Source organism: Ylistrum balloti, unplaced genomic scaffold (assembly GCF_031769215.1).
Source record: "Ylistrum balloti isolate Yb309-2 unplaced genomic scaffold, AGI_CSIRO_Ybal_v1 Utg371108, whole genome shotgun sequence".
NCBI classification, from domain to species: Eukaryota; Metazoa; Mollusca; class Bivalvia; order Pectinida; family Pectinidae; genus Ylistrum; species Ylistrum balloti.
This window is the reverse complement of record NW_026782609.1, coordinates 292787-308397: the sequence shown is the minus strand read 5'-3', so window position 1 is coordinate 308397 and position 15611 is coordinate 292787. Positions and strand designations below refer to the sequence as shown.

General features: G+C 38.3%; 1 protein-coding gene across 2 annotated transcripts in view; it reads left to right on the top strand.

The window, feature by feature from the left end:
* Positions 1–5648: 5648 nt before the first annotated feature.
* The window catches only part of LOC132560739 (prosaposin-like), a 35674-nt gene continuing 25711 nt past the window's right edge, over positions 5649–15611 (top strand). For both annotated transcript variants that reach the window (XR_009554667.1, XM_060225414.1), the window contains exons 1-5: positions 5649–5731; positions 12179–12333; positions 12669–12737; positions 13504–13572; positions 15147–15203. Coding sequence is in view for 1 of the 2 variants with exons in the window: in XM_060225414.1 (XP_060081397.1) it covers positions 5689–5731; positions 12179–12333; positions 12669–12737; positions 13504–13572; positions 15147–15203 (393 nt within the window). In the remaining variant the exon portion in view is untranslated. The remainder of the gene's footprint in view (positions 5732–12178; positions 12334–12668; positions 12738–13503; positions 13573–15146; positions 15204–15611) is intronic.

Genomic DNA, 15611 nt, shown 5'->3' with positions numbered 1-15611 from the left:
TATGTGGAAATCAATTAAATTAGATGTTTGAAAGGTGTGTTGTGTTTTTATTGTGAAATTCAAGTGTATGTTATCAGCAAACACACACAAACCTGACTGTGAGAAAAGCTCATGGTTATTAGTCTTGCTTGGGGAATAAGCACATGAACATATTCTGCAGATTTGTTTTTTTTATTAGTCCCCAACATGCGAAACTAGGGTTTACTGTAATTTTCCTCTCTGTTTGCCTGTTCATCTCTACATTGATGAAAGTTTTCAGCAGTCTAGCGGCTTTATTCCTTGAGGGGTTCATCAAATCGTATTATGTCTACATTCAAACTTGTTCAGTATAAAGCAAACATGCATACATTATATCAAAGTTTGCCCAGATTATGTTCCTAACATAGTGGACAGGAGGTTTATTTTTAGTGGTAGTGTCCTTGACCTCTGATCATGCCATTAAAACCTATACAATGATGTTCGACTTGAGTAGTTGTGATATTTGCACCTGAATCTATTGCACCTCCCACTTCAATTTGCTGCCTGATTGTGACAAATTTGGGGAGGAGATATCGGGATTTTCCTGCAGGTAACAACATTTATCCTTGTCAAGCAGTCTTATTCCATCACAACATGTTGATTATAAAACATCTAGAATGAAAAACAACAGAATCACATGATTTAGAATATTGTAATTTTTTACAAGCTATTAACTGAACTAACTAGCTTTACGTTTGTTTTAGAAGATATAGAGAACAATAGTTATACCAGGTATATGTTCTGTCTAATTATGTTGACTATGCTAATAACTGTCTTTCACTCAGCTGTTAGAGATAAAACATGATGTTTTTGAGGGAAAGCAGATAGGTTACTTACCAGCAAGTGAATTTTATATTCATTCATGGAGCAATGGTGTCTTGTAAACATATGATGCACCCATAAAATTATATCCTATATGGCTAAAAAATACCTTGATATATAAAATACTGTTTATATAAAACCATCTTACAGGTTTTATAAGATAAATTTTACACCTGGTAAATCATTATACAGGATAAACACATGCTTTTTAAATGTGGTTGTCTTTCACAACTTATCAAATTATCTCCCTTTTTAAAGAGACCTTTATCTAATACTTTATATCTATTGATCTTATTTTATGATAGTTAAGATCATGATAAAGAAATGTACCCCAACAAAGTTGATGAGTACCAGGAAATGGGTAGAAAAAAAATGGCTTAATTCTAAGGTGAATATTTGTGGACAAGATTCACCAGGCAAGGATGAACAGTTGCTCTGCAGGTATCAAAAAGCAATGCACAGAAGATTCTTCTGATGAGACGGAGGGGTTACCTGTCAGGAGGCAAACCACAGTACTGGAGATCTTTTTACTGATCTGTTATTTCAAAGAGATGGCCCTCTCTTGAATGGGGATGAAGCAGCCCAGCAAACAGAAGCCACAGAGACTATTACATCATGGAAAGGGTCAACTGGTCTAGAATGTCAGTTGAGAAGAAATGAAAGGTATTTGAAGGTGACCTTGACAATAAATTGGAGACAACAATGCAGGGAAGTGTAGAGAAGAAACTGAACATCCTTACACACACTGCATATTACTTGGGGAAACAGAAGTTTGGGATACTGAAGCAGAGAATGTGAAAGACTCAGCAGACAGAGATTAGAAGGGAAAGAGAAGTTAGAAGCATACAGAGAGAAATAAACAGTATGAAACGTAGATTTGATACAGTGCCCAGGAATAAAAAATCAGACTCCAGCAACTGAGACATACAAATGTACCACCAGTACACAAACTTAGCGAAGTAAGAAAAGCTTAAAGAATAAGTACTGGTAGGAAGACAAGGACAGGAAGAGCACAGTTTGTCCAGGATCATTTTAAATTTGATAAAAAAACTTTCGGGAAAGGAGCATTCAGATTAGTTGGAAAGCTCCAAGATAGATATAGAACTCCATTTGTAAAACATGTGATCAAGATAGGGCAACACCCCTGGGAGGCTGTCAAAGGGAAATAGAGGAGGCACCCCTATTTACCCCATTTACATTGAAAGTATCTTTGTGAAAGAAAGTGCAGGAAGTTGTCAAGGTCAACACCTCGTCTTAGTGAAGTGCCATATTGTGTGTATAAAAAGTACCCTTGACTGTTGATACTCCTAAAGAAGATGAAGAAGAAAGGAACAATCATGGACAGTTGGAAGAAGGCAGAAGAGAAGGGTTTTTTATCTAGAAGAGAAGAAGTTGACATCTGTAGTGCAGTTAAGCACCATCTCCTTGCTCAGTGTTCATTGAAAGATCTTCTCTGTGATGGCTAGATGGCTAACAGATTATATGCTGAGTAACCACTTCATGCACTTCATGCACAACATGACGATGTCTGGTCTCAGTGTGGCATGCAAAACATGACGATGTCTGGTCTCAGTGTGGCATGCACAACATGACGATGTCTGGTCTCAGTGTGGCATGCACAACATGACGATGTCTGGTCTCAGTGTGGCATGCAGAACATGACGATGTCTGGTCTCAGTGTGGCATGCAGAACATGACGATGTCTGGTCTCAGTGTGGTATGCACAACATGACGATGTCTGGTCTCAGTGTGGCATGCAGAACATGACAATGTCTGGTCTCAGTGTGGTATGCACAACATGACGATGTCTGGTCTCAGTGTGGTATGCACAACATGACGATGTCTGGTCTCAGTGTGGCATGCACAACATGACGATGTCTGGTCTCAGTGTGGCATGCTCAACATGACGATGTCTGGTCTCAGTGTGGCATGCTCAACATGACGATGTCTGGTCTCAGTGTGGCATGCAGAACATGACAATGTCTGGTCTCAGTGTGGTATGCACAACATGACGATGTCTGGTCTCAGTGTGGCATGCACAACATGACGATGTCTGGTCTCAGTGTTGCATGCACAACATGATGATGTCTGGTCTCAGTGTGGCATGCAAAACATGACAATGTCTGGTCTCAGTGTGGCATGTACAACATGACGATGTCTGGTCTCAGTGTGGTATGCATAACATGACAATGTCTGGTCTCAGTGTGGCATGTACAACATGACGATGTCTGGTCTCAGTGTGGCATGCACAACATGACGATGTCTGGTCTCAGTGTGGCATGCTCAACATGACGATGTCTGGTCTCAGTGTGGCATGCAGAACATGACAATGTCTGGTCTCAGTGTGGCATGCATAACATGACGATGTCTGGTCTCAGTGTGGCATGCAAAACATGACGATGTCTGGTCTCAGTGTGGCATGCTCAACATGACGATGTCTGGTCTCAGTGTGGCATGCTCAACATGACGATGTCTGGTCTCAGTGTGGCATGCACAACATGACGATGTCTGGTCTCAGTGTGGCATGCTCAACATGACGATGTCTGGTCTCAGTGTTGCATGCACAACATGATGATGTCTGGTCTCAGTGTGGCATGCTCAACATGACGATGTCTGGTCTCAGTGTTGCATGCACAACATGATGATGTCTGGTCTCAGTGTGGTATGCACAACATGACGATGTCTGGTCTCAGTGTGGTATGCACAACATGACGATGTCTGGTCTCAGTGTGGCATGCACAACATGACGATGTCTGGTCTCAGTGTGGCATGCACAACATGACGATGTCTGGTCTCAGTGTTGCATGCACAACATGACGATGTCTGGTCTCAGTGTTGCATGCACAACATGACGATGTCTGGTCTCAGTGTGGCATGTACAACATGACGATGTCTGGTCTCAGTGTGGTATGTACAACATGACGATGTCTGGTATCAGTGTGGCATGCACAACATGACGATGTCTGGTCTCAGTGTGGTATGCACAACATGACGATGTCTGGTCTCAGTGTGGCATGCACAACATGACGATGTCTGGTCTCAGTGTGGCATGTACAACATGACGATGTCTGGTCTCAGTGTGGCATGTACAACATGACAATGTCTGGTCTCAGTGTGGCATGTACAACATGACAATGTCTGGTCTCAGTGTGGTATGCACAACATGACGATGTCTGGTCTCAGTGTGGCATGCAGAACATGACGATGTCTGGTCTCAGTGTGGTATGCACAACATGACGATGTCTGGTCTCAGTGTGGCATGCACAACATGACGATGTCTGGTCTCAGTGTGGTATGCACAACATGACAATGTCAGTGTGAGACTAGACATCAACATATTGTGCAGTAGATCACCCTGGTGGAGCTGATGGTTCCATGGAAGGAAGGGAGTAACGAAGTAAATGAATGGAAAGTTGCCAAATATCAAGAACTTGCGGAGCAGTGTAGACACAAGGGATGGAGCACCAGGCTGTTCCCAGTAGAAGTTGGCATCAGAGGGCTCCCTGCACAGTCAATATGACAGATAATCCAGGAAGTGGGACTTTGATTTATCACCACTGCTGACCCCCCAACCAGAAGATGTTGTGAAAAACATGGGTCAAAACGATGCTTGGAATCCACCAGACAATGCTGTCAACAGTTGTCTGCAGAGCTCCATGTTGTCAATGCCTATCTGAGGTAGCAGTTTGGTTTTATTTACCAACAGCAGAGAAATATTTAAGTTTATACAAACACATTAAAAAAGTATATGTTCTAGAAAAGTGTTTGTTCATTCAATGTAGAATTCAGTTATCTTTTCAAAGGAAAGCAAAAAAAAAAAAAAAAAAAATTAGCAGTCATGTCATTCTGCACAACCACATTTAATTGTTATTTTCAGATTTCACCGAATTTGTGTGTTGTCTCTTATACATGAGACCTTGTGTGGGTTCTTTATCCAGTGAAATATATCAATATTTGCAAGACTTCTGGAACTTGTGAAAAATTTGCAATTCTATATCAATCCACACAATCACTTCTGTGTGGGACATGTCCTCTAACAGTTCTCTGCTTGGACTTGCAGGAACACCACACGCAAAATTGGTGTATTGAAAAATTCTACATATATTTCAACAGATTCCTGCATTCTGATTTTTTTTTTTATAAATTTTCCAAACATTATTCAAGGCAAAAAACCTTCTGTGTAATAGCTTGTAGGCAGGGCTCTAATCCTTTACATTGGTTTACATGCAGTGTGCTTATATCTCGCCAATAAGAAATCAATTGGCATTTTCTCAAACACAAAAATTACTTATTCAATTAACAGATGCTTTTGAAAGTGTACAAAAACCACATCATGAAGAAGTGACTATGTTAATCAAGATTTTCTAAAACTCATTTATCTTCATAAGACAGCACTAAACCCATTTAGTAGATAGTTGATCTAAAATCCATTATAATGGTTCGTTATCTTTCCTTCATTGGAGTTACTTATTAAGTTCAATGTGCAAATCAAAATTGAATGGGTCAATTTATAACAGATATATATAATATGGTGAAACCTAATATAAGTCTCTGATTTATCAGGTATCTATATTTCGTGTTTATTATACTTTCCATTACCTATTACCGCAACAGAAATGTGTGAAGCACAATACAACGAGAATTTCCACGAAATAATACGTTTGACTCTCATACTGCTGTATAAAGGGCTGATTGAGGCTCCTTAATGACATTTTGCTATGGCATGTTTTAATCGAACGCACCTTTTTTCCATAGCCAATGAAAACTTCGGAAGCAAACAGCCAGATCACATGATAGTACTCACATGATCGTGAAACAGTGAAGTCACGATTGTTATTGTTAAGTGTCATGAAGATGAGGTTGGTCGTGTCACTAACGTTGATCGCTCTCGGTAAGTTTATTTGTTATATTAACGGGTAGATATCGGTTTGGAATCAACGGGATGTCAGATATCGTACACAACTATGTCAGTCGGGTTAGATACGTAATACCTGTGCTTTACCTGAGGCTACACGCGAATGGATTTCTTGGTAAAACTTTAGTAAAATGTGAGCCAGAATAACCCGGAATTCCAACAGACTCGGAAATTATGTTTTGTCTCTTCAAAAATAGCATTGATGCTGGATATGTAGGACTTGTTTGTTTTGCAAATGTTTTTATACTGCAAATTTCTAGAAAATATCATGTTATTTCATAAGAAAAAAGTAAGACGTAACATGAAAGGCCTGGTTCAGTAGTAATTAATTAACAATTTAATGTGTCGTAAATTAACAAAAAATGTTAAGTAAAATCCACAATGCACATAAATGATGCATTTTTATTTTTACCTTACTGGCGATCTGCTAGTCATATAGATTTTAGTAAAAGAAACTTTGTACTAGTACACGTCACCCCAGTGATAGAAGTCAGATGACCTCTTCCCAGGATCTGTCATGTGAATACAGGGAAGTTAAGGCAAAGTTACATAAAAAAGGTTAAAAATAAACTTCGTATCCTCATAGGAGTCACCATTCAATCATACATGGCAGTTGCATCTTTCAGTAATAATTTGATTTAAATTTATTACCTAAAATGAACTAAAAAGCAATGGAAAACTAAAAAACAAGTCTCCTTTTTTGACATTGGGAACCTCAAAACTGACAAATATGAGGTGTCTCCAGTAACTTAAGATTTCTCTCTGTCCAACAGTAGATTTGAGATATTTTCGTGATATATATACTGGACATTGTAACACAAAAATGTTGATCCAAAGGTTCCAGATTTGAATTTCCTGTTGTTGTCATACCCAAGCTTCATATCTATGTATATGGTTATTTTTGTTTTGTTTGTGATCGATGGAAATATATGTAACATCACAGCATGTTTCAGTTGCAACTTCCTAAAATAGATTCTCTTGATAAGGCTAACAATTCGGTGTATTTCACACCTTAATCATTGTTGCATTTTACTATGATATCAATTAATCATCATTGTGTATAGATTTCTACGTCAGTATTCTTTGGCTAGACACATAAGTTTTTCATACATGTTTTATTATCCATTGGTACACAGTGAAGATACTTAACAATTGAATGTTATATTGACACAGAGGGATATGAATCATTTGTGAGATCCTATTAGCAAGGACAAAAAAATTGTTCCTTCCAAAGGTTAATAGTCCCAAGTTTTTAAAATTCATGCATACTTGACATTTTGAGTTCAGCTGATTTGATGAAAAGTACTTGTACTTGAGAATGAGCTGGTAATTTTTAAGGAAATCAACACTTCAAACTAAATTACTTTCCTATAAATAAAACTATATTGCGACATAAGAGGAAACTAGATCCAGATGGTAATTTAACAAACATTAATGTTTGTTTGTTAGAATCCAGAGCAAGCTTAACTGCAATTACCATATCACATTTCACGATAGATTGCAATCAGCTGTGGCGTACCTACTACTAAAGTCAAGTTACTGGTAGTCATGCATGTTCTCACAGCTGCTTCATATTGATCATTTTAATGTAAATACAGATTGAAAAAAAAAATAATTACAAGTACCTGCCAGGCATGTCTAGTTATCACAGGTACCAGCCAAGCCTGTCTGTAGTTATCACAGGTACCAGCCAGGCCTGTCTGTAGTTATCACAGTACCAGCCAGACCTGTCTGTAGTTATCACAGGTACCAGCCAGCCTGTCTGTAGTTATCACAGTACCAGCCAGGCCTGTCTGTAGTTATCACAGTACCAGCCAGGCCTGTCTGTAGTTATCACAGTACCAGCCAGGCCTGTCTGTAGTTATCACAGTACCAGCCAGGCCTGTCTGTAGTTATCACAGTACCAGCCAGGCCTGTCTGTAGTTATCACAGTACCAGCCAGGCCTGTCTGTAGTTATCACAGTACCAGCCAGGCCTGTCTGTAGTTATCACAGTACCAGCCAGGCCTGTCTGTAGTTATCACAGGTACCAGCCAGACCTGTCTGTAGTTATCACAGTACCAGCCAGGCCTGTCTGTAGTTATCACAGTACCAGCCAGGCCTGTCTGTAGTTATCGCAGTACCAGCCAGGCCTGTCTGTAGTTATCGCAGTACCAGCCAGGCCTGTCTGTAGTTATCGCAGTACCAGCCAGGCCTGTCTGTAGTTATCGCAGTACCAGCCAGGCCTGTCTGTAGTTATCGCAGTACCAGCCAGGCCTGTCTGTATTTATCACAGTACCAGCCAGGCCTGTCTGTAGTTATCACAGAACCAGCCAGGCCTGTCTGTAGTTTTCACAGTACCAGTCTGGCCTGGCTGTAGTTATCACAGTACCAGCCAGGCCTGTCTGTAGTTATCACAGTACCAGCCAGACCTGTCTGTAGTTATCACAGTACCAGCCAGACCTGTCTGTAGTTATCACAGTACCAGCCAGGCCTGTCTGTAGTTATCACAGTACCAGCCAGGCCTGTCTGTAGTTATCACAGTACCAGCCAGGCCTGTCTGTAGTTATCACAGTACCAGCCAGGCCTGTCTGTAGTTATCACAGTACCAGCCAGGCCTGTCTGTAGTTATCACAGTACCAGCCAGGCCTGTCTGTAGTTATCACAGTACCAGCCAGGCCTGTCTGTAGTTATCACAGTACCAGCCAGGCCTGTCTGTAGTTATCACAGTACCAGCCAGGCCTGTCTGTAGTTATCACAGTACCAGCCAGGCCTGTCTGTAGTTATCTCAGTACCAGCCAGGCCTGTCTGTAGTTATCACAGTACCAGCCAGGCCTGTCTGTAGTTATCACAGTACCAGCCAGGCCTGTCTGTAGTTATCACAGTACCAGCCAGGCCTGTCTGTAGTTATCACAGTACCAGCCAGGCCTGTCTGTAGTTATCACAGTACCAGCCAGGCCTGTCTGTAGTTATCACAGTACCAGCCAGGCCTGTCTGTAGTTATCACAGTACCAGCCAGGCCTGTCTGTAGTTATCACAGTACCAGCCAGGCCTGTCTGTAGTTATCACAGTACCAGCCAGGCCTGTCTGTAGTTATCACAGTACCAGCCAGGCCTGTCTGTAGTTATCGCAGTACCAGCCAGGCCTGTCTGTAGTTATCGCAGTACCAGCCAGGCCTGTCTGTATTTATCGCAGTACCAGCCAGGCCTGTCTGTAGTTATCACAGAACCAGCCAGGCCTGTCTGTAGTTATCACAGTACCAGCCAGGCCTGTCTGTAGTTATCACAGTACCAGCCAGGCCTGTCTGTAGTTATCACAGTACCAGCCAGGCCTGTCTGTAGTTATCACAGTACCAGCCAGGCCTGTCTGTAGTTATCGCAGTACCAGCCAGGCCTGTCTGTAGTTATCACAGTACCAGCCAGGCCTGTCTGTAGTTATCACAGTACCAGCCAGGCCTGTCTGTAGTTATCACAGTACCAGCCAGGCCTGTCTGTAGTACCAGCCAGGCCTGTCTGTAGTTATCACAGTACCAGCCAGGCCTGTCTGTAGTTATCACAGTACCAGCCAGGCCTGTCTGTAGTTATCACAGCCAGGCCTGTCTGTAGTTATCCAGCAGTGTCCAGCCAGGCCTGTCTGTAGTTATCACAGGCCAGGCCTGTCTGTAGTTACCAGCCAGGCCTGTCTGTAGTTATCACAGTACCAGCCAGGCCTGTCTGTACAGTACCAGCCAGGCCTGTCTGTAGTTATCACAGTACCAGCCAGGCCTGTCTGTAGTTATCACAGTACCAGCCAGGCCTGTCTGTAGTTATCACAGTACCAGCCAGGCCTGTCTGTAGTTATCACAGTACCAGCCAGGCCTGTCTGTAGTTATCACAGTACCAGCCAGGCCTGTCTGTCTGTCTGTAGTTATCACAGTACCAGCCAGGCCTGTCTGTAGTTATCACAGTACCAGCCAGGCCTGTCTGTAGTTATCACAGTACCAGCCAGGCCTGTCTGTAGTTATCACAGTACCAGCCAGGCCTGTCTGTAGTTATCACAGTACCAGCCAGGCCTGTCTGTAGTTATCACAGTACCAGCCAGGCCTGTCTGTAGTTATCACAGTACCAGCCAGGCCTGTCTGTAGTTATCACAGGTACCAGCCAGGCCTGTCTGTAGTTATCACAGTACCATCCAAGCCTGTCTGTAGTTATCACAGTACCAGCCAAGCCTGTCTGTAGTTATCACAGGTACCAGCCAGGCCTGTCTGTAGTTATCACAGTACCAGCCAGGCCTGTCTGTAGTTATCACAGTACCAGCCAGACCTGTCTGTAGTTATCACAGTACCAGCCAGGCCTGTCTGTAGTTATCACAGTACCAGCCAGGCCTGTCTGTAGTTATCACAGTACCAGCCAGACCTGTCTGTAGTTATCACAGTACCAGCCAGACCTGTCTGTAGTTATCACAGTACCAGCCAGGCCTGTCTGTAGTTATCACAGTACCAGCCAGACCTGTCTGTAGTTATCACAGTACCAGCCAGGCCTGTCTGTAGTTATCACAGTACCAGCCAGGCCTGTCTGTAGTTATCACAGTACCAGCCAGGCCTGTCTGTAGTTATCACAGTACCAGCCAGACCTGTCTGTATTGACAGATGAGGCTGTTACCTTTGCTGCTGCATGCATCATATTACGGGTGAAAGAAAATATGCACTTCACTTATCTTTTTTTTTTTTTTTGTGAATAACAAGTTTACTGTGTTACACTGTATATCTGAATTGAATTTCATTTCCACTAAATGTCTTTTTGCATTAAAACGCAATAGAATGACATTAAGATGATAATGGATAAAATAAAATGCTTATTTTCACTTTGATATGACAGCTTTTAATCTCCATAGCAAACAAACAATGTAAATTTTGAAAAATTGTTAATATCCAATATTTGACAATGTTCTGAAATTTAACTTTCTCCAGACTTAATGCTTTTATGGGAAACATGTTTGAGGATTGTTTTCATATTAAAAAAGAACGGGTTGCTGGGCTGAATTTTTCGTTTTAACCAAATGTCATTTTTTCAAAACTCAAAAACAGATTGAAATATTTATTTTCTGGTCCTAGAATTTAAGAAAAGGGATCCACTACTAAGCATTCACATATTTTGAATCTAATCTGTGATTTGTGGTGAAAATTCATGAAAATTTTGTTAAGTTCTGCCAAAAGCTTACATAGTTATTCATACTCGGAGAAGTTCCCTAGCAAAGGAAAAGTGTTGAATCATGACTACACAAAATATAGTCATCAGTGTAAAAAATCTACAGACTGTCAAATAAAGCATTCCACTTGTGGAAAAATGTGCAGCTATCACGAACAAAGCATATAAACAAATATGCCGTACTTCCAGCTGTCAAACATGAACTTTACATATCCTTACATCCTTTAAGTTCTTGTTTGATATGATATAACATTCTTTGCACCACTCTTTAAAACTGTTCACATGGTTCAAAGATGTTCTGTAGATTATTATTGTATGCATCAAAATTTAGAACTTCATTGACATATCATAACTGAGCATTTAACAGAAATAGCACAACGGAGAATTTCGCTGAAATTGAATAAGCAACAATTTCACTGAAATATCATAACCTAGGATTTCACTGAAATGTCATAACCTAGGATTTCACTAAAATATCATACATTAGGATTTCACTAAAATATCATAACCTAGGATTTCACTAAAATATCATAACCTAGGATTTCACTATAATATCATAACCTAGGATTTCACTAAAATATCATAACCTAGGATTTCACTAGAATATCATAACCTAAGATTTCACTGAAATATCATAACCTAGGATTTCACTGAAATGTCATAACCTAGGATTTCACTGAAATATCATAACCTAGAATTTCACTGAAATATCGTAACCTAGGATTTCACTGAAATATCATAACCTAGAATTTCACTGAAATATCATAACCTAGGATTTCACTGAAATATCATAACCTAGAATTTCACTGAAATATCATAACCTAGGATTTCACTGAAATATCATAACCTAGGATTTCACTAAAATATCATAACCTAGGATTTCACTAATATATCATAACCTAGGATTTCACTGAAATAGCTTTACCTAGAATTTCACTAAAATAGCTTTACCTAGAATTTCACTGAAATAGCTTTACCTAGAATATCACTGAAATAGCTTTACTTAGAATTTCACTGAAATAGCTTTACCCAGAATTTCACTGATTTTTTCATAACCTGGAATTTTCTCTGACATGACCTATAAAATTTCACCCACATATATAACCATGTTTGAGAGAGAAGATTCCATAGTCAGGCCTGTAGCCATGTTTTCTTGGATGAACTATCAACATGACACATACACAATAAAATTACTCTCTATAGGTAATGGTTATATGTTTATCATTATGTAAAGATGTGCATATAAATTATCATTTTAGTAAGTGTTGGGAGCAGTTCCCTGCTTGGTTCAAGCAAGTGTACCTGGGGGCCGTCCTACTGGTGCAGCCATGTTTCAAGAGCAAAGGAGTGCCAGGCAGTGGAACATTGTCTACAGTCTGTCTGGTTAAAGCAGAAGGATTCCTCAAAGGGCAGTGTAAGTATCAGTCTGGACAAAACAGAAGGATTCCTCAGTGTGTGGGAAAGTGCTTTTATTAAAAATGACTTTGATTGTGTGGGGTGGTATTTTAATTGGAAGTTACATGACAGTTTGTAGGGCGGTGTTTAAATTGATTGAATTCGTAGTGTGTTATGGTGTATTAATTGGTAGTGGTGTGGCAATGTGTGGGACAGTGTTTTAATTGAAAGTGACATGGAATTATGTGGGAAGGTTTTTTTAATTGGTAGTGGTATGGCATTGTGTGGGGCAAAGGTCAAATATGCTATGCCATTTTGCAAATTGATTAATGTTTTTGTATAAATTTATTTCAGAACCCCCAATGTGAGCTGTGTGAATCAGTTATTAACACGGTTCGTGAAAAACTGAAAACTTTGCCCGTGGTAAGTCTGACAACTTAAGAATAGTTGAAGAAGTAAGTCTGGAAAATTTTAAAGGGAGGAAATTTATGGATTAAGAGATGTAAATGATAACTATTTTTAACAGATGTATGGGAAAATTTAATGGGTTAACATTTGTTGGTGAGAATTTAATGGGTTAACATTTGTTGGTGAGAATTTAATGGGTTAACATTTGTTGGTGAGAATTTAATGGGTTAACATTTGTAGGTGAGAATTTAATGGGTTGACATTTGCAGGTGAGAATTTAATGGGTTAACATTTGTAGGTGAGAATTTAATGGGTTAACATTTGTAGGTGAGAATTTAATGGGTTAACATTTGTTGGTGAGAATTTAATGGGTTAACATTTGTAGGTGAGAATTTAATGGGTTGACATTTGCAGGTGAGAATTTAATGGGTTAACATTTGTAGGTGAGAATTTAATGGGTTAACATTTGTAGGTGAGAATTTAATGGGTTAACATTTGTAGGTGAGACTTACATGGGTAGGCTGTTGTATGCAAGAACTAAATAGGTTAACAGTTGTAGGCCTGAATATGAAAATATATATTATAATTTTTTTTACTTGAGACATTTAAGTACCTTAGTCAACATTATCACCAGGACATGTATTTAGTTTCCTGACTTGATGTTTGTTACTAGTAAGTTTTCTATAAAGATGAATATTTCTCATCAGTGTTCCACTCCCCACTGTTCTTGTTCATCACAAATTAGGAGCATTCTCTTGATGTTATTTGTTCTTGTTTGTAGGATCAAGTTGTAGATGATCTCAAGACAATATGTGATCATCTACCATTCAACCAGACCTACAAAACTGAGGTAAGAGACATTTAAAGTGAAGAGGTTTTGTTACCCCTAGATTTAAATACATTCTGTCTAGGGAAAAAACAAGTTGCAAATATATATACATGTAACTAGTAAAAAGTAGATATATATATATATATATATATATATATATATATATATATATATATATATATATGTATATGTAAATATGTATAAATGTAAATTGTGTAGTGACAACATGAGTGATGTCTATATATATTATATATATATATATGATGTATATATATATATTAAATGTGTAGTGACATATCAGTGATGTATATATATATTAAATGTGTAAATATATATTAAATATGTAGTGACAACATGAGTGATGTATATATATATATATTAAATGTGTAGTGACATGAGTGATGTATATATATTAAATGTGTAGTGACAACATGTGTGATGTATATATATTAAATGTGTAGTGACAACATACATGAAGTATGTATATTAAAAGTGTAGTGACAACATATATTAAATGTGTAGTGACAACATGAGTGATGTATATATATTAAATGTGTAGTGACAACATGAGTGATGTATATATATTAAATGTGTAGTGACAACATGTGTGATGTATATATATTAAATGTGTAGTGACAATATATATTAAATGTGTAGTGACAACATGCGTGATGTATATATATTAAATGTGTAGTGACAACATGAGTGATGTATATATATTAAATGTGTAGTGACAACATGAGTGATGTATATATATTAAATGTGTAGTGACAACATGTGTGATGTATATATATTAAATGTGTAGTGACAATATATATTAAATGTGTAGTGACAACATGCGTGATGTATATATATTAAATGTGTAGTGACAACATGCGTGACGTATATATATATTAAATGTGTAGTGACAACATGAGTGATGTATATATATTAAATGTGTAGTGACAACATGTGTGATGTATATATATTAAATGTGTAGTGACAATACATATTAAATGTGTAGTGACAACATCAGTGATGTATATATATTAAATGTGTAGTGACAACATGCATGACGTATATATATATTAAATGTGTAGTGACAACATGTGTGATGTATATATATATTAAATGTGTAGTGTCAACATGAGTGATGTATATATATTAAATGTGTAGTGACAACATGTGTGATGTATATATATTAAATGTGTAGTGACAATACATATTAAATGTGTAGTGACAACATCAGTGATGTATATATATTAAATGTGTAGTGACAACATGCGTGATGTATATATATTTTACGTGTAGTGACAACATGTGTGATGTATATATATATATTAAATGTGTAGTGACAACATGAATGATGTATATATATTAAATGTGTAGTGACAACATGAGTGATGTATATATATTAAATGTGTAGTGACAACATGAGTGATGTATATATATTAAATGTGTAGTGACAACATGAGTGATGTATATATATTAAATGTGTAGTGACAACATGCGTGATGTATATATATTAAATGTGTAGTGACAACATGAGTGATGTATATATATTAAATGTGTAGTGACAACATGAATGATGAATATATATATTATTTTCTCTTCAGTGTATCAACGGAATGAGTGATGTGGATGTGGTGATCAAACTGTTAGAGAGCAACATGGTAAGTAATACAAGATTCTATAAAAAATAATCAGGTGTGAAATTACATAAAAGTACAGGACACAGAATTACTCGTTAAAGGTATATACAGCAAATGCCAATACAGGTAAAACAAGAAGTTTAGGTGAGGAATGGTGTAGATAGAATTAGGATGGATGATGAAGTTTAGGTGAGGAATGGTGTAGATAGGATTAAGATGGATGATGAAGTTTAGGTGAGGAATGGTGTAGATAGGATTAAGATGGATGATGAAGTTTAGATGCCTACCTGTACTTATGATGATAACTACTGGTCTAACTGGGTCACAGTATGGTGATCTTTATTTGATCATATTACTTTACTTGTCAGAAAAGATTTGACTGCAGAAAAAACTTATGATGATGTGTTATGTATTGTTTTGTACTGTTTT